General features: G+C 39.6%; 1 protein-coding gene across 1 annotated transcript in view; it reads right to left on the bottom strand.

The window, feature by feature from the left end:
- The window catches only part of usp44 (ubiquitin specific peptidase 44), a 63,163-nt gene that overhangs the window by 24,724 nt on the left and 10,933 nt on the right, over nt 1-27,506 (bottom strand). Inside the window, exons 2-3 of the mRNA XM_073065982.1 lie at nt 22,723-24,159; nt 4,703-4,901 (exon numbers count right to left, since the gene is read on the bottom strand). Of these exons, the coding sequence (XP_072922083.1) occupies nt 4,703-4,901; nt 22,723-24,120 (1,597 nt within the window). The 5' untranslated portion in view covers nt 24,121-24,159. The remainder of the gene's footprint in view (nt 1-4,702; nt 4,902-22,722; nt 24,160-27,506) is intronic.

Below are 27,506 nucleotides of genomic sequence, written 5' to 3'. Positions count from 1 at the left end.
GGCAGGGTGATGGGCAGAGAGAGAGAGGGAGAAAAAAACAAACAACTACATATGTCAGGGATGGTGTAAGAAGGGGAGGAGGGGCATCAACAGAAGTTAGAGAAGTCAATGTTCATGCCATCAGGCTGGAGGCTACCCAGCTGGTATATAAGGTGTTGTTCCTCCAACCTGAGTGTGGATTCATCTTGACAGTAGAGGAGGCCATGGATAGACATATCAGAATGGGAATGGGACACGGAATCAAAATGTGTGGTGAAGTGTTGCCTCACCTGGAAGGACTGTCTGGGGCCCTGAATGGTGGTGAGGGAGGAAGTGTAAGGGCAGGTGTAGCACTTGTTCCACTTACTCTCCAGTAATCCAGTCCAATCAATAAAAGGGCATGAACTAGTTTTTCAGTATCATTGCATGATAGAAAGGGACTTACCTTTGGCATATTTCTTAAGTGTAGAAATGATGCTTTGGTCACTTTATGGGACTTAAAATTTAAGTCTGAATCAACTGCACCAAGGCTTGTTACTTCTGATTTTACAGGGGGCAGCAACTTCCCCAAGTTTATAAAGAAGTTTTTCTCTTTTGGATTTACAACCAACTAAAAGCATTTCAGTTTTATCTTCATTTATGTTTAGAATCAGAATCAGGTTTATTATCATTGGCATGATTCGTGAAATTTGTTAAAATTTTAAGAAATTATTGTTCACCCATTTGCTTATTACAGCCATACCAGAATGCAGAGAAGATAGGGTGTAATCATTGACAGCTTCAATTGAGATAAAGAATTCTGTGTCATCTGCATACCTGTGGAAATCAAGTTTAGGCTGTCTGATGATGTCTGCTAAAGGGAGTACGTATATAGAGAAGAGAAGGCGACCAAGGCATCTTCCCTGAGCAACACCAAGATACATTGCATCTCTTAGAAAAATAGTCCCAAGACCACAAAATTTCGGAAGGGCAGTGTCTGTTCTGTGCTTTGCCCTAATACCTGACTGAAACATTTCTAAAATATTGTTCTTTTACAATCATTGGGTTAACTGCTGGAACACTATCGATCTGCGCTGAGAAAGATATTTGTTAGAAAGATCAAGAAAGCAACATGCTACGATCATCAGGGCTGGAAAATCACAAATGTCACTCCTCTCATTAAGGGAAGAAAGCCCCCCCCCCCCCTTCTTAAAGAGCGGAATGACAGTTAAAGGAAGGACCTTGGCCTCAATACTTCCTTGTGCAATTGGATCCTCAATATCCTCACTTGCAAACCCCTGAAAGTTTGCATTGGCAACAAACAAGGCTGCGTATTTTAGCCCCCTGCTCTACTCACTTTATATTGGTGACTGTTCGGCTATATTTAAGTTTGCTTAAATGACTCGCTGACTGTCATCAGCACCTTTGATTTGGCCAACGAATCAGCATAAAGGAGGGAGATTGAAAATCTGGCTGAGTGGTACTGTAACAACAAGCTCTTACTCAATGTCAGCAAAACCAAGGAGCTGATCATTGATTTCAGGAGGAAATCAGAGGTCCATAATTCAGTCTTCATTGGGGTTTCGAAGGTGGAGGGTGTTCTACAAAAAGTAGCAGATACGGGCCAGTCCCCCACTTGCTCCAACACTGAACCGTTCCCACAACACTCACATTCAAGGATTCTTCATCACATGTTCGTGATACTGATTTCTTACTTTTTTTCCTCCTTTTTGTATTTGCAGTTTGTTGTCTTTTGCACATTAGTTGTCTGTCCACCTTGTTGGGTGTGTTCCTTCATCGATTCCATTCTAGTTCTTGGATTTACTGAATATGCTTGCAAGAAAATGTATCCTGAAGGATGAGGCTTTGGGGTACTTCAAAGCACACAATTAAATAGACTAAAGTCAGCATAGTTTCCTTAAAGGGGAAACCTTGTCTGACAAATCTGTTGGAGTTCTTTGAGGAAAGAATGGGCAAAATTAACAAAAGAGAATTAGTGGATGTTGGTTACTTGGATTTTCACAAGGCCTTTGACAAGATGCTGCACAAGGCAGTTAAACAAGATAAGAGCCAATGCTATTACAAGAAAGATACTAGATGGATAGAAGGTTGGCTGATTGGCAGAAAAGCAATGAGTGGGAATAAAGGACTGATTCTGGTTGGCTGATTGGCAGAAAGCAACGAGTGGGATTAAAGGGCTTATTCTGGTTGGCTGCTGGGGACTTGTGGTGTTCTGCAGGGGTCAGAGCTTTCACCTTATATAGTAATGATCTGGATGGTGGAATTGGAACAAATTTGCAGACAATGATAGCTGAAAGGTGTAAGCAGTGTTGATGAAGAACAGAGTCTTGGGCAGATAAGGAGAATGGGCAAAAAAAGAGGCAGATGAAATACAGTTGAAGAATGTATACGGTCATGCACTTTGGTAGAGGGAATAAAGGCATAGACTATATTCAAAGCTGGGAGCAAATTCAGAAATCTGAAGTGCAAAGGGACTTGGGAGTCCTAGTGCACGATTTCCTAAATGTTAATTTACAGATTTAGTCAGTAGTAAGGAAAGCAAATTAGCATTTGATTGCAAAGGATGAGAATATAAAGGCAAGAATGTAATGCTGAGACTTTATAAGCACTGGTCTGACCAACTTGGAGTAATGTGAACAGTTTTAGGCTCCATATCTAAGAAAGGATGTGCTGGAATTGGACAGCGCCCAGGAGGTTCATGAGAATAACCCCTTTGATTTCTGGGATCAATGTAGGAGGAGTTTGATGGTCCCGGCCCTGTAGTTCAGCAGAAATGGAGGGGGGGGGGGGGAGAAGAGAAAGAAATATCATTGAAACCTACCAAATCAAGGCCTAGATAGAGTGGACATGGAGAGAATGTTTCCTATAGTGGTAGAGTCTAGGACCACAGGGCAAAGGCTAAAAATAGAAGACAACCCTTTAGAACAGATGAGGAGTAATTTCTTTATCCAGAGGATGGTGAATCTGTGGAATTCATTGCCATAGATGACTGGGGAGACTGCGTCATTGCAATATTTAAAGCAGAGGCTGATAATTTCTTGATTGGTAAAAGTGTCAGAATGTTACAGGAAGACGAAAGGACAATGGAGTTGAGAGGGAAAAAAAGAATCAGCCATGACCTAATGTTGGAGTAAACATGAAGGGCTGAATGGACAATAAATGCTGGTCTTTACACCCAGATCCTCCAAATACAGTTTTATTAAATACATACACAAAACAATATAAACAACTTGGGTCACTTTTCTGTTGGAGAAAGAAGGCGGAGAGCTATCCTGAAGAGATCTTTAAAATTAGTTCATGTTTCAATGGAGAAGTGCATGGAAGTGCAAAAACTGAGAATGGAAGGTGACCTTCAAGGAATCAATATAAAGAAACAGAGAATGCAGTATAATGTGAAACCTGAGTATGAATGAATTTAATACTAAGTTTGGATAAATAAACAAGGGAATAAGAAATAGGATTATTTTGAAAGAATTAGGCAGGAGTAGCACAGACATGGACCATTTGGTCCTTTTACCCAGTTTCTGTGAAACATCCTTTGATATGCATTTTTGGTTCACATTGCAAGCAACTTTGGGTTGACAACCGTACTATTGACCAGTAACTTCCTTCAATTAGACTGTCAATCAGAATGAAAAATACCTTTTACTTTAACAGAATCTAAGATTTTGAGAGCTTTACAACTAAGTCAGGTGGGCAAGAGGAATACAAGAGAAATCAGTATATAAATTAAAGTTCAAAGCTTAAAAAAATGCTCTTGGCACATACTACAGAAACCCAGCGTAACGCTACCTCGCATATCGCTGATTTGTTGCAACATGGTTATTCAATTCTTTACTGGAATTTTTAAAAATGACAGAAATTCATTCCAAACAACACTTAAAACTTAACACTTAAGAGTGACTGCCATTACAGTAAACATTCAATCAATCAATGAGAGTGCTTTATATATACTCTGAGCCATTCACAGCCAATCACATTAGTTCACGCTCTGCCTCTCCCTTGTGTGTAAACATTCTTGCTCCCTCACCAATTTTTTTTTTCAGGAAAATGGCCTGCAATTTCCAGTGAGGGTTGTACATTTAAGATGTCTAGAAAAAGCATCAGCATGGATGTGAAACTGCAACTGATATGGCGCTTGGAAGCTGGTGAGTGTCAGGTTGATGTTGCTGCCTCTTTGAAATTAGCAATTTTCATCAATAATGACCCTGACTGGGAGTGAAGCAATAAGGCAAAGAGAAGTGTTCTCGACATGATTTCCTGCTACTGATAACTGCTTCACGAGAGGAAACTTAAGAAAAGGCAGCCAAATCTCGATGTTTACTTGAAGAAGAAGCCAAGTTAGAGGAAGACCCACAGCCTGCACCCTCCTTTAAGATGTAACCACCACCCACTTCCTTCTGCTGCTGCGATATTTTGCTACTCCACTTATGTACAGGTTAGGCCTACATGCATGTTTGTTACTCCACGAGTTACTGTGTATACATAAAGTAATACATCATATATCTTGGGTTTGAGGCACACATGGCCATGTACGTATTACAATGACCTCATTTAGCGCTAATTTACATAGCGCTCCACCTCTGAGGAACACATACTTAGCATTAAGCAGGATCTGAGTGTATTAACAATTTTATATACAAATGAGGTGCAAATTAAAAAAAACATCATTGCTCTTTAATAATTAAATCAATGTACAATCACACTGCAATTCTTTACTTACTGTTGCATTGGTCACAGGCATAAATTTTCCCTTCCAAGGCCTCAGTCTCTGTGAATTTTGCTAACATTTCTGTCAACAGGCAAGGATATTGGGAAGCATCTTCTTTTCCATTGCAGTGGTATCTTTCAGGAAATTCTAGAGAAAGGTCCCAGAAGGATTCAATTGTGTTGGATTTGTTGTCGCAAGTAAGGCATGTAACCTGTTTCAAAGGATATGAGTTAATTATTTAATTGGCAACTTCAACCTCACTTGATCTACTCCCAGTTAATTAAGTAAGAGGATCCCAAGTGGATGAAATAAATTTTGCGTCAACAGAAACTTGGCAATCCATCCATTTAAAGAATATTACCATGAAGCTGGCTGAACTTAATTTAAAAATGACAAAAGAGATTTTCTTTATAGTTAATATCTGAAATGACAACATATTTCCCAGTTTTGAAAATGTAGTAAATGAATTGATGTTAACAACTTAAAATATTTTCTTAGGCTTTATGGGTTGATTGCATAGAAAATACTTAAAGTAATGAACAAGTAGTGGTACCTTTATTTACAAGGAAATCAATAGCAGCTATCACTTGAGCAGTTGTGTGTAACCGGTTAAGACCTTAAAGATATACATGTAAATATACCAGGGGAGTCTCTGTAATGGAATACATTTTATTCTATTACAGGGAATACCTTAAACAAAAAAAAAGCAGTGCCCTTTAGCAGGTCATTATTTATCATCCTGCTGCATGATACTGTAAGCACCTTCAAGTAACTTTGTTTTACAGGATGAGAAAGACCATCAAGAAGTTCCGGAGGCATTACTGCACATATCTGTAGGAATACTTCCAGAATGGCCATACCAATAATCCCAACCACATTAGCATACCTCAGCACAGTAAAAAAAAACTATGGGAAACCGATACCACGGCTGGTGAGGAGCCTGTCTGCAGACTTGTTTCATCTCCTGCAGTTAACTGGACATGCACTCAGGGGCAGGCTGAGCTTTAAAATAAAGAACACTTTCTCCTTTCAGCATACCAAGAGGATTATTTTAAAGATATGTCAATGTGCAATTAATGGATGTACAAGTGACAGGCACTTTCAAACTGGTTTCACTCATTTTCTTCACCCAATGCTTCTGGATATTCACTAATTGCTGCTACTTGCAAACTTTGACAAAGTGAATAAAGACCATCCAGACCACAATGCATAGGAGCAGAATTAGGCCACGTGGTCCATCGAATCTGTTGCACCATTCCATCATGGCCGATTTATTACCCTTCTCAACCCCATTGTCCTGCCTTCTCCACATAATCTTTAACATCCTTACTAATCAAAAATTTCTGCTTTAAATATACCCAACAACTTTCTCTCCCCAGCCAACTGTGGCAATGCTAGCCGTACACTACAGTATGCCAATGGATTATGAATTTCCTGACAGGAAAGCAGTACACAAGGCTGAACTCCTACTTGTCTGATCCAGTGTCTATAAGCACAGGATCTCCAGGGCTATGCTCATTCACCCCTCCTGTTCTCACATTATACAAATGACCATCTCCACGGACAAATCCATTACAATCAGATGACATAACTGTGGTTGGTCACATCTCTAATAATGATGTGACCTATCAGAGAAGGGTAGGCAGTCTTGCAGCATGGTGTGCTTGTAACAGCTTGGAGCTTAATGCTGCTAAGACAATGTACACTAGGACTGACATCCGCCAAAAGCCCCAACCTGTCCCCTCCTGGAAAATCAGGCTGTGTCTGTGGTCGAGTCATTCAAATTCCAATGAACTATTATTATCGATACATTGAAGTGGGTCAAGCTCATTACACTGATCACCAGGAAAGCCCAGCAGAGATTGCTTTCCCTATGCCAGCTTTAGAAACGTAACATCTCGGGGCATATCCTGATGAATTTATACTCCGCCCTCACTGAGAGTGTTGTGACCACTTCTATCACCGTTTTCCTGCTGTATCCTCCCTCTCAAAGTCCAGATTGCAGTGAGTGATCCACTCAGTAAAGATCTTTGGCTGTCAGCTACTGACAATAAAAGACCCATTCATTGCCAGAGAGAAGACGACTCCACCCACCATACCAGTCACCTATCCACAAAATTGCCACAAGTCTATCACCACCAGGTCTACACGTAATCTCCAAAACTTGTCTCCTGTAGATGTTCATCTGATCACCAAAACTCACTCAGGTGTAATATCTTAACTATCCCTTCACAGCATCTGTAAAATAGCTTTTCCTGCTCTTCTTGTTCAGTTGATAATTGAGTCTGTTCATATGTTCACATTCAAGTTTGATTATTGACATTTCCACATGACTGTTCTGCTAATTGTTGATCGCTCATGGCTGCTTGCACTACTGTCCTGAAAATTGTTGGTTGCTATTATGTTGTATTATGAATACTCCTGTGTTTTATGCTTGACACCAAAGCACAATGAATTCATGCTGGCAATAAAGTGATTCTAATTTCCATTGATTCACCTCCCTTGGTCTAAAGCAACTGCTCTTCTCCTCCATCAAGTATGGAGATGTGTAATTTTTATGATCCATTGTATGTCACTTCACCTTCAAAAGAAAAACCTTACTTTGTAAGATACTATAATGCAAGTTATACACATTTTATTTTACTCTTAAAAATACTGCTATACTGCAAATATCTGACACTTTCCAATGAATCCCTTTAAAACAGGACAATTTTCAAATGTATGTACACAATTAGTGCCTACTACAGGTCCTTTGATAAACTGCAACTTTATATTTGAAATAATTGTGAAGAGTTTAAGAGCTCGCAATCCATTCTTATGTTGTTAAGAGCTTTACTGTTAAGTTGATACTGCGAAGTACTCATTGAGCTAAAGCTGACAGCGCTGACGAAGGGTCTCGGCCCGAAACGTCGACTGTACTTCTTCCTATAGATGCTGCTTGGCCTGTTGTGTTCCACCAGCATTGTGTGTGTGTTGCTTATGTTGTTAAGATACAGTTTTATAAACTGTCATTCACTTATAATCTTTCTGTACGTGTTTAAAAATAATATCAGTTGTTTTAAATTTACCCGAAATTAAGTGGGATTACCCTGGTGGGAAAAGTTTACAATGGCAGATTAGTTAAAAACATGTGCAAGAAACATTGAGTCAATACAGATGGTCCTGCCAGGGAAGGGGCAGTAATATATCTAACCTTTTGGCGTGTAGGCAAATGGAGGGAGTGTAAGCATTTTGGAGATGGTGACCATACACTTCAAATTTTGTTGTCAGCATGGAGAAGATCAAGGATGGACTGGAAATGGATATCCTGAATCAGGACGCTGAAATGTTGTTGTTCCAGTAATAAAATGACAAGGCTTGTCAAAAGGGATCTCGGAGCAGTCACTTGCAGGTAAGTCTACAGGCATTCAGTGGGAGGCATTCAAAAAAGAACTGCTATTTTCTGATAATGGTGAAGGGCAAGGTAAGGGACAGTGAATTTTAGAGGTTTGATAAATAATTTTTCGTAATCTCGAACAAGTTGCCTGAGGTGATGAGGGCAGGTACTCCTGCAATATTAAAAAAAATACAGGTTGAGTATCCCTCATCCAAAATGCCTGGGGTTGGAAGGGTTTGGGATTTTAGAATACATGAGATAGTTTGGGATCGCTGTCACTTCTGACTTTGAATTTATGTGCTACTGGTAAGGAGGCTTTGTCTTATACTTGTTTGTTACTCATGTACTGATGCAGTGTGTTAAGATTTTTATAGAAACATAGAAAACCTACAGCACAATACAGGCCCTTCGGCCCACAAAGATGTGCTGAACATGTCCTTACCTTAGAAATTACCCAAAGCACTCTATTTTTCTGAGCTCTATGTACCTGTCCAGAAGTCTCTTAAAAGACCCTATTGTATCCGCCTCCACCACCATTGCTGGCACTCACCACTCTGCGTAAAAAACTTACCCCGACATCTCCTCTATATCTGCTTCCAAGCACCTTAAAACTGTGCTCTCTCATGCTAGCCATTTCAGCCCTGGGAAAAAGCCTCTGACTATCCACATGATCAATGCCTCTCATCATCTTATACACTTCTATCAGGTCACCTCTCATCCTCCGTCACTCCAAGGAAAAAAGGCGGAGTTCACTGAACCTATTCTCATAAGGCATGCTCCCCAATCCAGGCAACTTCCTTGTAAATCTCCTCTGCAACCTTTCTTAACCACAGAGTCAATCTGCGCAGCAGCTCTGAGTGTCCTATGGACTTGGAGCCCAAGATCCCTCTGATCCTCCACACTGCCAAGAGTCTTACCATTAATACTACATTCTCTCATCATATCTGACCTATCAAAATTAACCACCTCACATTTATCTGGGTTGAAATCCATCCGTCACTTCTCAGCCCAGTTTTGCATTCTATCAATGTCCGGCTGTAACCTCTGACAGCCCTCCACACTATCCACAACACTTCCAACCTTTGTGTCATCAGCAAATTTACTAACCTCCACTTCTTCATCTACGTCATTTATAAAAATCACAAAGAGTAGGGATCCCAGAACAGATCCCTGAGGCACACCACTGGTCACTGACCTCCATACAGAATATGACCCGTCTACAATGACTCTTTGCCTTCTGTGGGCAAGCCAGTTCTGGACCCACAAAGCAATGTCGTCTTGGATCCCATGCCTCCTTATTTTCTCAATAAGCCTTGCATGGGGTACCTTGTCAAATACCTTGCTAAAATCCATATATACTGCATCTACCGCTCTACCTTCATCAATGTGTTTAGTCACATCCTCAAAAAATTCAATCAGGCTCATAAGGCATGACCTGCCTTTCACAAAGCCATGCAGACTATTCCTAATCATATTATGTCTCTCCAAATGTTCATAAATCCTGCCTCTCAGGATCAACTTAACTACTGAAGTAAGACTCACTGGTCTATAATTCCCTGGGCTATTTCTACTCCCTTTATTGAATAAGGGAACAACATCTGCAACCCTTCAATCCTCCAGAACCTCTCCCATCCTCATTGATGATGCAAAGATCATCGCCGAAGACTCAACAATCTCCATCCCTCGCCTCCCACAGTAGCCTGGGGTACATCTCGTCCAGTCCCAGTGACTTATCCAACTTGATGCTTTCTGAAAGCTCCAGCAATATCCCCTTTCTTAATGTCTACATGCTCAAGCTTTTCAGTCTGCTGTAAGTCATCCCTACAATCGCCAAGATCCTTTTCAATAGTGAATACTGAAGCAAAGTACCTCTGCGATCTCCTCTGGTTCCATACACACTTTTCCACTGTCACATCCGATTTGTCCTGTTCTCTCATGCCCTATCCACTTAACCTTCACGTACTTGAAGAATGCCTTGGGGTTTTCCTTAATCCTGTCCGCCAAGGCCTTCTCATGGCCCCTTCTGGCTCTAATTTCTTTCTTAAACTCCTTCCGGTTAGCCTTATAATCTTCTAGATCTCTATCATTACTTAGTTTTTTTTAAACCTTTTGTAAGCTCTTCTTTTCTTTTTGAAGAGATTTACAACAGCCTTTGTACACCACAGTTCCTGTATCCTACCATCTTTTCCCTGCCTCATTGGAAAGTAGCTATGCAGAACTCCATGCAAATATCCTCTGAACATTTGCCACATTTCTTCTATACGTTTCCCTAAGAATCTTTGTTCCCAATTTATGCTTCCAAGTTCCTGCCAGATAGCCTGATATTTCCCCTTACTCCAATTAAACACTTTCCTAACTTGTCTGTTCCTATCCCTCTCCAATGCTTTGGTAAGGGAGATAGAATTGTGATTATCAGTGACAATCTTGGCAAACTCAATGAATTTCTCTGTTGCTTCAGGATAAGCAGATGCTTTGTCACAATTCTTTAAAAATTAAATGCCATGCCTTTTGTTAAATTTCTGCAATCATTCTGTGAAATATTCACAATTCCCTTCAATTTTCTAGTTCATTATGATAGATCTTTGCTGTTTTTCATTATCAGCATACTGTTAAGCAACATCACACATAAAATGCCGGTGGAACACAGTCCTGACGAAGGGTCTTGGCCCGAAACGTCGACAACACTTCTCCCTATAGATTCTGCCTGGCCTGCTGTGTTCCACCAGCATTTTGTGTGTGTTGTTGTTTGAATTTCCAGCATCTGCAGATTTCCTCGTGTTAAGCAACATGTCCACTCCAACGCTGATGAATCTATTCTTTCAAAACATAAAGATTTTCATTTCTCACTTTATGTAGTGTTTTATTTCAATTGTCATTAACTTCCGTTCATTACATATGAGGTCATTTCTCAGAACTATCTGTGGTGCACAGAGACCCGTGGGAACTGGTAAACTTCCCAGCATCTTGTGAAATTTTCCATTTGTAACATGTCAACGCTAAAAAAAAACTTTTTTAGATTTTGGAGATTTTTGGATTTTTGAATTTTGGATAAGAGGTAATCAGCCTGTATTTAGATGAGCACCTAAAATACCACTACACAGAGGCTGGATGAGTATGGTTAGGTAGTTGACAGCAAGCACAGACCTGGTGGGCTGAAGTGTCCGTTTCTGTGCCTGTCAAGACTATGTGAACATATGCACTGCGACAATCACGGTGTCCTTAAAACAGCAGTAATTATACCTCTACACTTGCTGACCCTGTTTCCAGTGCAGTGACACAACTCTCAGAGCTGCTGCCTTAAAACTCCGGCTACCCTGATTCAATGCCATCTGGGTGGTGTTGCAGGGTCTCCTGTGGTCACATGATTTCCCTCCCATATTCCAAAGGTTTACTGGCTACTGTAAATGGTCTTAAGTGTGCTATTGGTAGAATCAGAGAAGGGTGAAAGGGGATGTGGGGAAAATAAAATGGGATTGGTGCTTGATGGTTAGCATCATAGACTCGCATGGTCCAATGGGTCCCATTTCAATGCTGCCCTATGTCCAATCAACTCAACTGTTAATGTTAATTTACATACACCAAAATGCTTTCCTAACAATAGCTGATCTTGCTCCCATCTGAGTTGGTGGGAAACAATTCCCTGACTTTTATGGTTTATGCTTTATAAGATGAAATTCAAGACTGAATCCAGCGGATTAGGGACTGGATCAATACCTGTTGATACTGAAACCCCAGATCTATCTCTACCAATTCTTCTATACTTGATCACAAACAAACATTTAAAACCACAAAACAATTTTCTAAATTTCAAATTACTTTCTTATATTAAATTTGTAAAAGCTCATACAGTTACAATATACAGCTCTACTACTGTGTTGCTAAAATGGCATTTTCTTTTTAAGGAAGAAACCACTTTCAAGGAAACTGACTCAAAGACCAAAACTAATTGCTTATAAGGAAAATGAAGGTGATCAGTTTAGTTGCTCTTGTTGCAAAGCAGAATCCAAGAGACAAAATAACTGCCTTTTTATCTTTTCACAGCAAAACCCTGGAAACCTCCACTTTAATATAAGCTTCAAACATTTTCAGCTCAGCAGTTCAATAATGATTCAATTATTGAACTGCTGAACTGAAAATTTTTTGAAATAATCCAACAATAATCCATCATCCAACATGAACTATAACTTATCAAATCTTTAAAAATTTACCTCAACTTAAATGCCAAGACCCTAGACAGTTTGCTACAGCCAAGCAAGTCATCGATAAGGATCAGCTATAAAGGAAGTAGGATAAGTTCAAGAGAATTGGGATAGACTTTGATGGAGGTTAGCCCTGGGCTTTGATCCAAGAGCAACACATAGAAATTTAAGTTTTGTGGATGTCTGTGAAGCGTAAGAATTTCAGGTTTCACACAGTATACATTCTCAGATGTTAAATTAAACCACTGAACCATTTCAGTATGCATACTGAAATAGAGATTAGGCGAATCAGTAAGCTTGCTCTGATATTGGCATTTCCAGTGCATCTACCGCCAGTCACTCCACCCCCCAATCACCGCACATAAAATTGCATCTTAATCAAAAGAAAGAACAGCTTTTCCACTAGAAATGGTACCTTCTGCTGGGAAATGCCCAGATGAAATTGTCAATACAAGGTAATATTCACAGACTCACCCAAGCAGAGACTCAGGAGACTGGCAAATGAAGTGGTACATGTGCACATTTCATATCTGTCACATCATAGTTCCTGTCACACAAAGGAGAGCATTTCTTGCAGTTTAAATTTTCTCCATTTTTAAATTGAAAGCCAGTCACTTGGAATATATAGAAAACCCTACTAACAAAGTAACTTATCAGTGATGTCAGTCTCAATAAACTTAAGTGGTTAGAGTAATCATTAAAAAAAACTAATGAGAATCTATATGTCTCTATGGGATTCAGATTTACAATTTGGAAGTTTTTTTTAAGCAGAGGGAACTTTTCTACACATCAATGCATGCAGAAAACAGGAAAATATTGAATAAATGAAAATTCCCAAACACCTAAAATTTGCAGTAAAAATTGGTGCAGAGAAAAAGCTTACACTACACTACATTCTTACAATATGGCAAGAATAAACTGAAGGGTTCTTAGGCATGATTTACAGTTCCTTAACATGATCAATCTTATATCTCATTCACTTTTACTTATTTAGCAATGCAGAGTAGGCTCTTCAAGCCTTGCCACCTCTACAACCCCTGACAAATCTGAATAACCCTAACAATTTACAATGACCAATTAACCTACCCGATACATCTTTGGACTGACAGAGGAAACCAGAGCACCCAGGGAAGACCCATGGATTCCACAAGGAGGACGTACAGACGATGTGGGAACTGAACTCTAAACTTCAGAGCTGTAATAGCATCACGTTAACCACAGCGCAACCCAATTCACTAATTCCAATTTCCTGAACATCAAAAACAATGCTGTCGTAGCATAAATTTGTAACTCTGTACAAAAGAAATTTTCTTTCATCACAGATCTAAATGACTAACCCTCTAATCGTGCAGCACCAGCTGGAGGAAGTAGTCTTTTGTTATCTCTCCAGTGATTCACTCTCAATCTTATTCCTCAATGAGATCAACTATTATTCTACTAAATATTATTCAGTATAGATTCATTTTGCTCTATGTGGGTCATTGCTGCATGCTAGGACTCAATCTGGCAAGCCTAAAATGCACCAACTCCCAAGGTAAACATCTTCTTTAAGGGCTAAAGCAAAACACTACATATACTACTCCGAGTTGTCTCAGCAAAGCACTGTACAACACTAAAACTTTGTTATCTGATCATCATTTGCCTTCCTAAGTACTTACTGTACTTGCATTTACACTGTATTTAATGAATCATACTTAGGAACACCACTTTTAACTGTATTACAATTATTTCTTTCTCAGTTTACAAATTCTATATTTATTCTTGCTAAGGTGCACAACTTCTTTATTTTCCATTTGCCATTTTATTGTCCATTTGTTTAACTTAACAATATAAGTTTCCACAGTAGTAGACTATTACAAATTCTTTCCCCCTTAGATTTTTGATCTGCTATGCTCACATTTTATTGCTACCAAATAAAATAACAATTTAATGACAATTTCTCATACAATGATAGAATATAAAACAATGCCAGGGATACTCTTAACAGAATAGGGGAACATGATAAAATAATCTCAATTGGTCCACAAGATATCCTGCTGAGGAAAAATTGATTAGAATGTTCGATGTAACAAGTTTTTTCTGTACTATGTTATTTAAGTAACTCCACTTACATTTTAAAGGTTCTAAATTAAAAGAGCTTTGAAACCTATATGTCCATTCTGCCGATGTGCAACGTGACAAGTGCCATCAAAATTCGCATTCTATAAAAGGCTAAACTTAAATGTTGGATGAATTACAAACAAAATTACACTTCAATTAATTTCTTTTATTTCAGAATGTTTGTGGCTTGACCACACAAACTTATGCAACACTGACACATTAATATTAACAATTCTACTTAAGCCAATCAAACAAGGGTATCAGACAAATGTTATTATTTGTCTTAATACTGCCTCAAGCATTATTATTGGAATCAAAGTGACTTAAGCACATGACTTAACCTTCATCGTGATATCAGTCCTGGCTTTGTTTGCAGACTGAAATGGCACTGTAACTTTTGACAACTGAGACATGGTAATGCAATTTACTTAACAAAATGTTTCTTTGTACTTCATTTATATGACAGTCTCTCAGATTGAAATCTCTGAAGTGCTTAAACAATGGAGCTTAAAAGAATAATTTATTCATGGTCTCCTTGCCACATAAAAGAATAAAGCCGGGAATCAGCGTCCTAATTTCCGCACACAATAATAGCCAATCAAAAAGGGAAACAAGAAGCAATGGTGTCAGTTTAGGCAGAGAAAAAATGATAATTAATACTGTAGTTCCCCAGGTTTATTTTATGATTTCCTTGATGTCAATAAACATAGTTTGAAAAAAGTAAATACAAACAACAAAATAAACTAACAATATTAGGCCACAAATCAAGTCAGAATTAGCAATAAGCATTGAATAAAACACGACAACTAAAGATATAGTGTGTTATTTTAAAGAACACTTATTACACTGGACAACAAAGATTTTACTTCCTGAATACCTTTAGGTGTATCTTATGAATTTTGGGCTACTGATCATGAAAATCACCATGAAATTTCCCTATCATGCACCATTTTAAAAATAAACTTATGCTAATTATTTCAATTCATAATTCAAGTCAATTAAAATGTTGCCTACAATGTTAAGTTGGAAAATTTCCTATCTTGTCTAGGCATGCTTAGGCGGTGTGGCTGCTGCATGGCAGGACTGGTTTTAGTAATAATTACTGGATTCAGGACTATAAGGATGGAATTTGCTATCACCAGGCACAAATATTTCTATGAAGGATTTTGATATTTGAGACAGATGCTTCCCAGAATAACTGATGCCAAGATTAAGGAAAGCATTTTTATTGGTCCACAAATCAGACAGGCAATTTGAAGAATTTCTAGTGGGACCAGAGAAAATCACATGGAAGGCATTCAAGGAAGTTGTTGAAATTTTTCCTCGGCATCTACAGAGCACCAAACTACATACAGCTGGTTGAAAGCATGCTTCAAGCACAAAACCATGAAATGCAACATGTCACTAAAGATTCATTTTCTGCATTCCAATTTAGACTTCTTCCCTGCAAATCTTAGTACTGTCAGTGACGAGCATGGTGAAAGATTTCACCAGGACATTGCAGTCATGGAGAAAAGATACCATCTCAACTGGAATCCATCAATGCTGGCGACACTTAAGCCAGAAGCTTCAGATACTGAGTACAAATGAAAATCATTAACAAAATATTTTTAACTTAGTTGAACTATTGCAAAGCATCAGCACCATTATGCAACTAAACACATTATATTCAATAAAAGTTAGTGTTGTTTTTGCTCCAATTTCCTACATGATACAATCTGAAACTATATTTGTGTTCATCTTCAAGCAGTCTATCATAAACAAGAAAAAATTCTGAGGAAGCAACACTTTTGAAAAAATTTGTTGTCCAGTGCTATCAAAGTATATATATGTAGTATGCAACCCTGAGATTCGACTTCGCACACATAGCCACGGTCCAAGGAAACACCCTGGAACCTGTTCCCCCCACAATAAATAAATAAATATAAAAAAAGAAGAAAAAATCGAATACCCTATGCACAAATAAACCAAATCACTCAAATGCAAAAAATGAGTGAAAAAGCACACAATATAAAATATCAAACCACAGAGTCAATGAAACAGTCCAGGAATGCTCACATCATTTCAATTTAGCGTTGTGTTTTTCATTGACTACAGGCCACAGAGCCAGTCCACCCTAATCAAAATGGCACAAAATAGAAATTAAAAAAAGGGGCAACCAGAAACCAGAAATACATAACATGAACTACAGAGTCCAGCGCACAAACTTCATCGATTAAACCTTGCCCAAGACCATTGAGAAGGGGAGACCAGTCAAACACAGGCAGATGGTGCTGAATACCCGCTCACCTTCCACTCTCACCCTCGTTGAATTCAATGTTGCTCAACACTTTAATCGGTGAGAGATGGAGTTGATCATGGGCTCACAACCCATCTCCAGTCCGCACACTCCACTTCAAACCTCAACCGAACTCCCTTGAAGACAGCAAAGCGCTAGGATGCTCAATCAGCCCAAAAACACACCAGAATGTAAATCACAGGTTCTAATTGTACCCAGCTTAGAAGTGGAATCATATTTGAAAGAAAAAGTAAAAGTAATAGTTCTGTGAAATGTCTGCAAGACATCGCCATTGGTCACATCATTCGGTGGCACCATCTTTCCTACTTATGTGCACCATTTTAGTCGTTTAGGAATTCAATGTTTAGCATTGCAATAACAGACAACTGCCTTGGAAACAATCTGGAAATCGCACTTTCACATAAATTTTAAACAGACTTGATGCTTTGTAGTACATTTTTTGCTTAACTCCAGGCTTATTTCCATTCCTATTATGCCAGAAACAGGCATTACCAAAATAGAGACGGGGACCATGTACTCCCTAATGTCTTTCCTGTTTCTAGCTGGAATGGACAAAGTCATACCACACAACAGCACAGATGCATGCCCTTTGGCCTAACCAGCCGTCAACCATGGTGCCCAACCAGCTAGTTCCAATCCTATACTCCAAGCCCTTTAAATAGCTCATATTTACCATGGTATATTCTCTATAAACAAAGCACTATACAATCATGTTACTCTGGTCAAAAAGCATGCTTGAAGCATAGTTTTCCTCACTTAGCTTCCTTCCTATCCATTCAGATGGAGCCTCCTCCATTTTGTATAATATAATGTAGAAGATATAATAAAGTATAATAACATTTTTTTTTCCTGGCCTTTGGGATCTCAAATAGCTTTTCCTTCTGTTACCTGATAATCCATACTAACATGATCAAAAAATACCAACTGGGACAGGGTACCAACATAACTATTTCCTCAGCTCTTCAGTTCCACGTAGAGCATGATGCAGTCACACATGAAGGTGATTATCAGGGTGAGGGTGGCATTGGGTAATTGAGCACCACACACCTGAAGAGCAGATTCTTCCCATTTAGAGAGGTAACATCCATCCTCATAGCCCCAATTCCTGTTTTGCCTTCCCAATCTCTTCCAACCTATTCCTGTTGCATGTCTTGTTCCCTCCGAACCAGATCTCCAGCACCTTCACATAATCAGACCTGATGGACCAGTCAGGCCACTTCAAAAATTTAAAGTTAAAAATAAATTTATTATGAAAGTACATATATGTCACCATATACAACCTGAGATTCATTTTCTTTGAGCATACTCCAATAAATCTATAGAATAATAACCATAATAGAACCAATGAAAGACTGCACCAACTTGGGCATTCAACTAGTGTGCAAAAGACAAGAAACTGTGCCAATACAAAACAAAAGAAATAATAATAAATAAACAATTAAAGAATACAAGATAGAGTCCTTGAAAGCAAGTCCACTGGTTGTGGGAACATTTCAATGATGCCACAAGTGAAATTGAATGAAGTTATCCCCTTTGGTTCAAGAGCCTGATGGTTGAGGGGTAGTAACTGTTCCTGTACCTTCTCCCTGCTGGCAGCAGCGATAAGAGAGCATGTCCTGGGTGATGGGGGTCCCTGATGATGGACGCTGCTTTCCTACGACAGTGCTCCATATAGATGTGCTCAATGGTCGGGAGGGCTTTTCCCATGGTGGACCAGGTCATATCCACAACTTTTCGTAGAATTTTCCATTCAAGGGCACTGGTGTTTCCATACCAGGCTGTGATGCAGCCAGGCAATATACTCTCCACTACACACCTATATAAGTTTGTCAAAGTTTTATTTATCATGCCAAATCTTCGCAAACTGCTAAGGAAGTAGAGGCGCTGCCATGCTTTTGTTGTAATTGTGTTTACATGCTGGGCCCAGGAAAGGTCCTCCGAAATAATAACACCAAGGAATTTAAAGTTGCTGATCTTCTTCACCTCTGATATTCGGATGAGGACTGACTCACAGACCTCTGGTTTCCCTCTCCTGAAATCAATAATCAACTCCTTGGTTTTGCTGACATTGAGTAAGAGGTTGTTGTTAGAGCAGCACTCAGCCAGATTTTCAATCTTCCTCCTACATGCTGATACATTACCACCTTTGATTCAGCCTACAATAGTGGTGTTGTCAGCAAATTTGAATATGGCTTTGGAGCTATGCTTAGCACAGCCATAAGTGTAAAGCAAGAAGAGCGGGGGGGGGGCTAACCAGTCTGTGAGGATGCTACTTAGAAGTCCTCTTCTTTAAGGTTATGAATCACAGAGATCCTCCAGTGAAACTTTTGAAAAGAGGTGTGAGAATGTCACATCTCGTAACTCCTCCCTCACTTCCAATCCCTTTGACTACAACTCTGTGTGGAGTTTAGGCAGTTCCCTCACACCCTGCCTTGCTTTTGGAACCCCTCTGCAGATGAAGAACCTATTCTCCTTAGCCACTTCCCACCAGTGCACAGGGGAATCAAAGTTTTAGGACTTGACTGAGCTTGGGATATTGATTGCTGGATAGGCGTGAGATTGGTTTCTCAATTAGCATAGGCATCCACCGATCATTCAGCACATTAAGCTCTTATTAATGCCACGATCATGAAGTGTCCCTCTTTTTCTTCCATCCTTAATGTCAGTATCCCACCACTTAATCATAGCCAAAAAGCTTTATCATTTTCACCACTATTGTTCATTGTTATTATTATAAAATCTCAAGTACATTTTCCTAGATTTTCTCTGTGCAGAGATTGTCACTGCCTGGAACTTTCTTGTCACAAATGATATTAGTCCATTTCTGAATAATGTTTACACTTTGCTGCAAACAAGCATACACTGCTTTAGAACCGAATAGTTCCTCGATAACTGCACATCCCCCCTTCAGACACTATGAATAAAGGGATGAAGAGCACTGAAGCAGTAGCCCAAAAACTGTCAGGTGCAGGACAATGTGTCAGTGTTTCTTAAAGCAATGCCTCAGGGCTGGAATGAACGATTTCCAATAACCACAACCGCTGTCTTTTGTACAAGACGCAAATTCAACTAATGCAGTGCTTTTCCAGGATACTCATCAATTTCAGTTACGCCAGAATTACATAAAGTCAAACTGTCAAATGCTGCCCTGATGTCAACAAAAATAACTTAATTCACCACTGAAATTCAGTTTTTAAAAAAAATTCCAAGACACAGTACTGTGCAAAAGATATATATCTATATGGTTTCTATTATGGACCGAGAGTGAGAAGGATCATGGTTGGGAAACAGCGAAGGAGCAGGAAGCACTGTAATGATCAACTGGTCTTGCCCAGTGTCTCAGGGCTGGTTGTGTCTGCACCCATACCATCACTCCCTGCCCCAACACTACTTCTCTACAATCTGTTCCTCATCCTTCCCACGGCATTCACCCTCCCCATTCCCAATATCTTTGCTCCAACCAGATTTATGAACTCGTTGACAAATATAGTACTGTACAAAAGTCTTATATAGCTAGGGTGGCTAAGACTTTTACACAGTTCTGTAGGACTAAGGCTGATGTTACCTGGAGCCAAGTGGTCCTGGTGAAACCCAAACAGGGCACTGGAGAGTAAGAGCCCTTCAATGGCACTGAGAACAGTTTCCATTTCTTTAGTGATGTGAAAATAGAATGACTGCATAGTAATTAACTAGACTGAAATCATCCTGCTTTTGGTGAACAGGACATACCAGAGAAGCGTGGTTAGGTAGATGCTGGTGTTGTAATTACTGGTAGAGACACCACTACCTCTAGAGGACAGATCTATAGTGCCTCAGCCCTATTATTTTTCTCCAGAGACTAAGGGCAATTTCTGGAGGTGATGTACTCAATACCTATGGCTGAACAAATTTATGAATGTTTCAACCTTTTCATTAATACTCATGCCTAGAGCTCACCTTCAGAGGTAGCATTGTTTTTGGAACTTCCTGCTCTCTTTAGCTGTTTAAGCATCCTTCACAATTCAAAGCTGCTTGCAGGTAGGGTTCCCAGTATACCCTTCAATACCTCTTAATCAAACCTGGCACATTAGTATCAGAAGACAGAGGAACATGCCAATCCATAAGGTTACAGACTGAGTGTACACTACTGCTACCAGATATGATTGCCTCCACAGCAGGAAAATCTGATTTTAAGTTCTGGATTGTTTTAAATCTACTCTATTAAGTACTTTTATAGTGCCACATAATATGACAAAGGGGGCCATAGATGCAAAAGGGCTCGTTCTCCACTGGGACTGCAGTAATTGCTTTTGCCAATGTTATTATGAATATCTGTCACAGGTACATTGGAACAGAAGGATTTGTTTATTCACTACCTTCCTCTAATTGAGTCTGGCTACTGTCTTTGCGACTTAGTCAACAGTGCCTGATCTAGCCTGTTGACTGGGCGTCAATGTGCCCCATCTGGTCCTGCTTTGTTCAGTACTGCTCCAAATTTTGACCAGCACCGAGAGGCACTAAAAAAGGATGCAAGGAAGAAATCTGATGGATTCAATATCCAAACTAGACTGAGTCTTTCATGAGACCCAAGCCAATTGAGAAGCAGTTTTGAAGAATAAATTAGTCATAGGAGCAGATCTCAGCCCATTCCATCATGGCTGATTTATTATTGCTCTCAATCCCATTCTCCTGCCTTTGACATGAACCTATCAACCTCCACTTTAAATATAACCAGTGACATGGCCTACACAGCCATCTGTGGAAATGAATGACTTACATTCAGCACCCTCTAGCTAAAGAAATTCTTCCTCAACTCTGTTCTAAAGGGATGTCCTATTCTAAGGCTATGTCCTCTGGTCCTAGACTCTCCCACAATAAGAAACATACTCTCTACATCCACTCTATCAAAACTCAAGGGGTTTCAATGAGATTCATCTTTTTATATTCTAGTGCTCTTGAAATGAGTGTTAACATTGCATTTGCCTTCTTTACCCAGACTCAACCTGCAAATTAACCTTAGGGAATCCTGCACGAAGACTCCCAAGTCCCTCTGCACTTGTGATTTCTGAGTTTGTTCCCCATTTAGAAAATAGTATTTGCCTTTATTCCTTCTACCAAAGTGCACATCCATGCACTCCCCTATACCAGACTCACAGGACTACTGTCTACTACTGATATACTATCATGCTATCCCTTCAGGTGGGTCTGTCCCCCTGATGGGACAGGACAAATGCAGAGATTATTAATAATAATCTTTACTTATAGAGCACTTTCCATATGCAGTATGCAGTTCAAAGTGCTTTACAATAGATCGTGAAGAAGCTCTGGAACATGATTCAGAATACGACTGTGTCACAGCACTGCTCAACTTGTTGGTGAGACATTTCTCCTAATCTAGATACTGGCCCCCAGTTGTTTTGAGGGTGTCATGAAACATCCTTAGAAAATTGAGATACCAAGACTTGTATAAGTGTTCATACTTAATGCTCAAGTACTTCAGCCACACCTTAGATCATCCTTGAACTTTAAAAGAAAGCTTCCGAGGTTATTTGATCATGCTGCATTTTACAGCCTCAGACTTCATCTAAATGTCGCCCTTTGCTGAAGGGAGCAAAGGTAAGTGGGACGAGAACATACAGCCACTAGACAATGATACAGAGCCTAACTCTGGCTGACGTTTTCATCAAAGCTCATTCTAATCTTTCCAAACTCAGCAATAACAGTGGATTAATCTCTTTTCTAGGTTCCAATTAGCTCTGGGCAATAAGTGGCTAAACTCACTTAGCTACTCAGGACTTCATGTTTTATTTAGAGTTGTTTCAACTTCCTAATGTAATTATGCAATGAATCACAAATATTACAAGGTAAATGCATAAGATCTTAAGCTCTTTATTATGTTAATACCATGTGCATCTTGGTCTCTCTAAAAAACACCAAAAATATAGCAAATTAAAATATCTTCTTCGATCTGAAACTAAAATGCAAGGAGAATTTAGACTAAAGCGTTGATCTATTTGGTCATGCTCCACTATGTAACCAATTAATATTCAGAAAACACGAAGTTTAACATGATCAATACCTGACTGAGTAGCTGTCCATGGAAAATGGTGTTAATCACATTCAGAACTCTTTTGATTAGTTTTCGCTGTGATATAGGAATCGTTGGTGTATACACTGTTCTTGAAGCTTCCAACTCCTGCTGAACCTTATCCAACAGCTCGCAAAGGAACTCCTGAGCATCCTGCTGGGCATATCCACGGAATGTTGGAATAAGTCTCCAGACACAGTGCAGCATAGAAAAGGGAGATACCAATGCCCATTTGCCAGACCACATGACCAGAAAAAGTGTATGGAGCTCATGGCAGAGAGAAATATGCTTTGAGTTAGGCTCTTTTCGTTGAATGAGCTCTCTACTTTGGCTCTGAGATGCTCCCCCACTTAAGCCTTCAGAAAAACTGGGTCGCCTCAAACTCTTTTCCACATCCAGAGATGAACTTGAACTTGTGTCACCAAAATATTGCTTGCTAGAAGACCTGGTTTTCCCATTTGCTGTACCAGCCAGCAAGTCTTGGGAATAACTTAAATCAAGATCCAAGAAACATTCACAGAACACTTGCAGATGACTAAGCACCTGTAGAATGGAGTTCATATAGCAAGTATTACCCAAATTCCTCAGTCCTGTCACACCAGGTGTGACAGTTGGCCTCCGCTTAATGGGAGAATCACCAATTTTTTTCAATCTAACTGTACCTGAAGAAAGGCCAGCTGTTACTGCTGGAGATTTTGCAGATGCATGTTCAGTTGACTGGCCATTGGAACGAGAGGATTCTTTTATACGTGAACTCTTACATGGTGGCAAATTTGCAAACTTTTCACACAGCCGTCGTTTCAGCTCTTGTCGTCTTTTTCTGGCATCTGCTCTTTTAATTTCAGCCTCCTCCTTTAATCGCTCTTCTACAAGTCTCAGTTTGCCTGTGGGTGTCAGTGCAAACCAAGACTGGAAAACTTTAGACAAAAGTGATCTACGCCGATGCCAAAGTGCTGTGAACATCCTATCTTCATTTCGCAGCTGTGCTTGTGTACATCCCCGAGAAAGATAAGGGTCATCGCCGCCTGCCATTGACCGCAAAGTCCTACCACTTCTAGTTGTACGGTCATAATTTTGGCTCTTAATTGCACTTAATGTGCTCCTCAATAATTTTAGATCACCTGTGGCATTATCATTTAACACATAGTCATCACATATATAACAAAACACATACAGTTCATTTACTTCCAAGGCCACGGGGTGTTTACTTTCCTGAAAATGTTTGAGTGCATGTTCTTCATTGTATCGTCCACAGGCAACATTTGAACAGCTGAGACATGCCCACATCGATTCTGTGGTATTGCATTCCATACAATGCCATTTTTGAGGATTTAGAATCGAATGATCCTGGGCAAGCCGAAGCCGCCCAACATGCTTGCACTTATCCATCAATTACAGGCAACACCATTCTGCAGGTTCCACGATAAACTGCAAAAGATACACAGAAAAAGCTAAGCATGAGTAACAATCATAAAACATTCATGAAATCAAATTAACTTTCAAATAAGCAGGATTGTAACATAATATGCAGTTCAATGTGGGATATTAATATTTACAATTCCAGGCAAGAGGAAAGACCATATTTCAGATAAAGATAAACATTTACCAAATTCAGATATATGCAAAGTTGCAAGGCCAAAACGTCACTGCTTAAAGCCTAGGCACATATCTACAAGTTTCCTCATTCAACTAAACATGGCCAACTGAAATAATGTCAAAAGTTCTACACGTTTTTGATCATCTTGTGATCATTTTGATCACCAGAAAAGCGTGAAAAGGGTCGAAGTGCATAAAAATACAGATTGCAACCAATTATTATTTTGCTACTCAAAGTTAATTTTATTCTCTAAAATGTTAAATGTGTTTACAGAAGCAGTTTATAATACTATACTGGAAATTAAGCTTAATCACTTTGGAAGTTAAAAAGTGATAAGCTTGCTTTTGTTAAACGTTTTTCCATCAACTTTCCACAAACTGAAAAATCCCCTGGATAAATTATACATGATTATAATGTCCATTTTCCAAGATCTTTTATCTATTACTTTCCAAAACTTACATCAGATCAGGAAACCAATGCCCAAAACCAAGAAGAAATATGGACACAGAAAAACAATGTTAAATTTACTAGATTTTCCTTAATATAAAGTAATTGACCACGATTTTCTATAGTGCATCAATAGCTATACACAGGAATGCAACAAATAATGGAAAGCACAACTACAAAACTGGAAAATAAAGCAATTGATTTCAAGATGCCACAAATTTGGGAAATGTGGCAGGAAACCTACAACTCTGGCAACTTACCGTAGATTCCGGACTACAGAGCGCACCTGATTAAAAGCCGCTGGCTCTAATTTTAGAAATAAAATCAATTTTTTAATTGTAAAGGCCGCACCGGATTTTAGGCCGCACCGGATTTTAGGCTTAACATACGTATCGGTAACACAAATTACGTTGCATATACTTTTTTACTGAACAGCACGAACAACATTCCAATATCTCCTAGCGACTGGTAAAAATATATATACTGCAGCCTACCAGGAAAAGTTATTGATCGCCTTTAACTTAAAAGCAGCGTTTTCGCTCGGGTCTGATGAGCTCGCGTAACGCGATCGGGTCTGATGTGCTCGGGTCTGACGCGCTCGGGTCTGATGAGCTCGCGTAACGCGATCGGGTCTAATCGGGTCTGATGTGCTCGGGTCTGACGCGCTCGGGTCTGATGAGCTCGCGTAACGCGATCGGGTCTAATCGGGTCTGATGTGCTCGGGTCTGACGCGCTCGGGTCTGATGAGCTCGCGTAACGCGATCGGGTCTAATCGGGTCTGACGCGCTCGCGTAATGCCCCCACCTTCCCGTATATATCCCACAAGACGCAGCGAAACCGGGTGTGACGTCATAGCATCCCGGGATGTAGTACAGAAAACAAATATACTTAAAACACTTCTAACTTTAACTAACAAATGAATTACTAAGCGAAAATATTATAAACTAAGTAACTGCCATAAAGGCAGCACAATGCTTTTCTTCGAGTGTTTTCCATGTTGATGAGGGTGAGTACAAATGACTGATTTACAATAATTTAATTGTGAAAGTGCGCTTGATTTATCGTACAATTTCATTGGACCTCTGTGAACTACTCATCAATTTTATTGGTCTACTGTTACGAGGCAAAATGTTTACGAGGCGGCATGAAAAAAACCATGTATTAGCCGCTCTGGATTAAAGGCCGCAGAGTTCAAAGCTGTTCAAAATGTGGGAAAAAAGTAGCGGCTTATAATCCAGAATCTACGGTAGTTCATTTTTTCATCATCCTCTCAACATTTTGCTAATGAAATCTATTGCTTTTCAAACCAGAAAAAAACATCAAGTAGCATTTGGAGAAAAAGAATTGTAACCCTTTCAAAAGAACTTTAATGCAATTTTTTTCAGATATTTTTACTGCTATGTAGACAGTTGTCTGAACAATTTTACTCTGCTTACTTCCTCTAAAATACATTTCTTTGAATTTGTAGCTTTCAGTTTCATCGTGAGCTGCCATTAAACTGGTACCAAGGATGGAGTTGTTGTTATTGAGGAAATAAAACTTATTTTGTGCAGAAGCAGAAAGCCAGTTCTGTTACCATCTGGTAGACCATAACTAGACGTCAGCCAACCATTTCCCACTTCTGTTTCTATCTCCCCAACATCCAAAAGGCGTGTACTGATTCTTTTTCCTGCTCCATGGAATGCTCTCCTTTATCTATTTTGTTTCATAGTCCAATTGATCCACACTGACATCTGTAACAGTCTGTCCTACTCTAGCTTTTAGCTTGGTCTGGCTAAGTACAGCTCCAATTCCATATTTAAATTTGCTGATGACACCACTGCTGTTGGCTGAATGAAAGGTAATGACAAATCGGCAAACAGGAGGGAGTTTGGAAAATTGGTTCATTGGCGCCATAACAACCACCTCTCACTCAACATCAGCAAAAGAGGAAACCAGAGGTTCTCATTAGGAGAATGGAGGTGGAGAGAGTCAGTAAGTTTTAATTCCTTGGCTTTAACATTTCAGAGGATCTGTCCTGAGACCAGCACACAAATGCCATCACCAAGAAAGCACAGCAGCACATCTACTTTTATAAGTTTGCGTAGATACAGCATATCACCTAAAACTGACGAATTTCTATAGATGCACAGTGGTCGCATCACGGTGAGGTACAGAAACACCAAAGTCCAAGAATGGAAAAGTGGTGGATACAGCCCAGTCCAACAGAGACAAAACCCTCTCCACATTGCGTGCATTTACAAGGAGTACGGCCACAAGAAAGCAGAATCCATCATTAAGGTGTCTCACTTTCCAGGCCATGTCTTCTTCTCACAAACAAGAGAAAATCTGCAGATGCTGAAGAGTCTCGGCCCAAACATCGACTCTATTTTTTTCCATAGATGCTGCCTGGCCTGCTGAGCTCCTCCAGCATCTTGCTTGTGTTGCTTGGATTTCCAGCATCTGCAGATTTTCTGTTGTTCATGTCCTCTTCTCAGTACTACAATTGGACCGGAGGTCCCACATCATAAGGTTCAGGAACAGTTATTAACCTTCAACCACCAGACTCTACAACTCATGCCTTTATTTTCCTGCAAATGCCTGCAAAAAAATTAATCTCAAGGTAGTATAGTGGACTGCCCAGTTAATTAGGGCAGCCACTTATTTGGGCCAACTCTTAAAGAACAAAAACTAATTGAGAAAATAGCCAGGATTCTCTTCATTCATTTGGGACACTATGACACTTAATTGG

Source organism: Hemitrygon akajei, chromosome 14 (genome assembly GCF_048418815.1).
Source record: "Hemitrygon akajei chromosome 14, sHemAka1.3, whole genome shotgun sequence".
Classification (NCBI taxonomy): domain Eukaryota; kingdom Metazoa; phylum Chordata; class Chondrichthyes; order Myliobatiformes; family Dasyatidae; genus Hemitrygon; species Hemitrygon akajei.
Note: the sequence above shows the minus strand (reverse complement) of the source record. Positions and strands in the feature narration are given on the sequence as shown.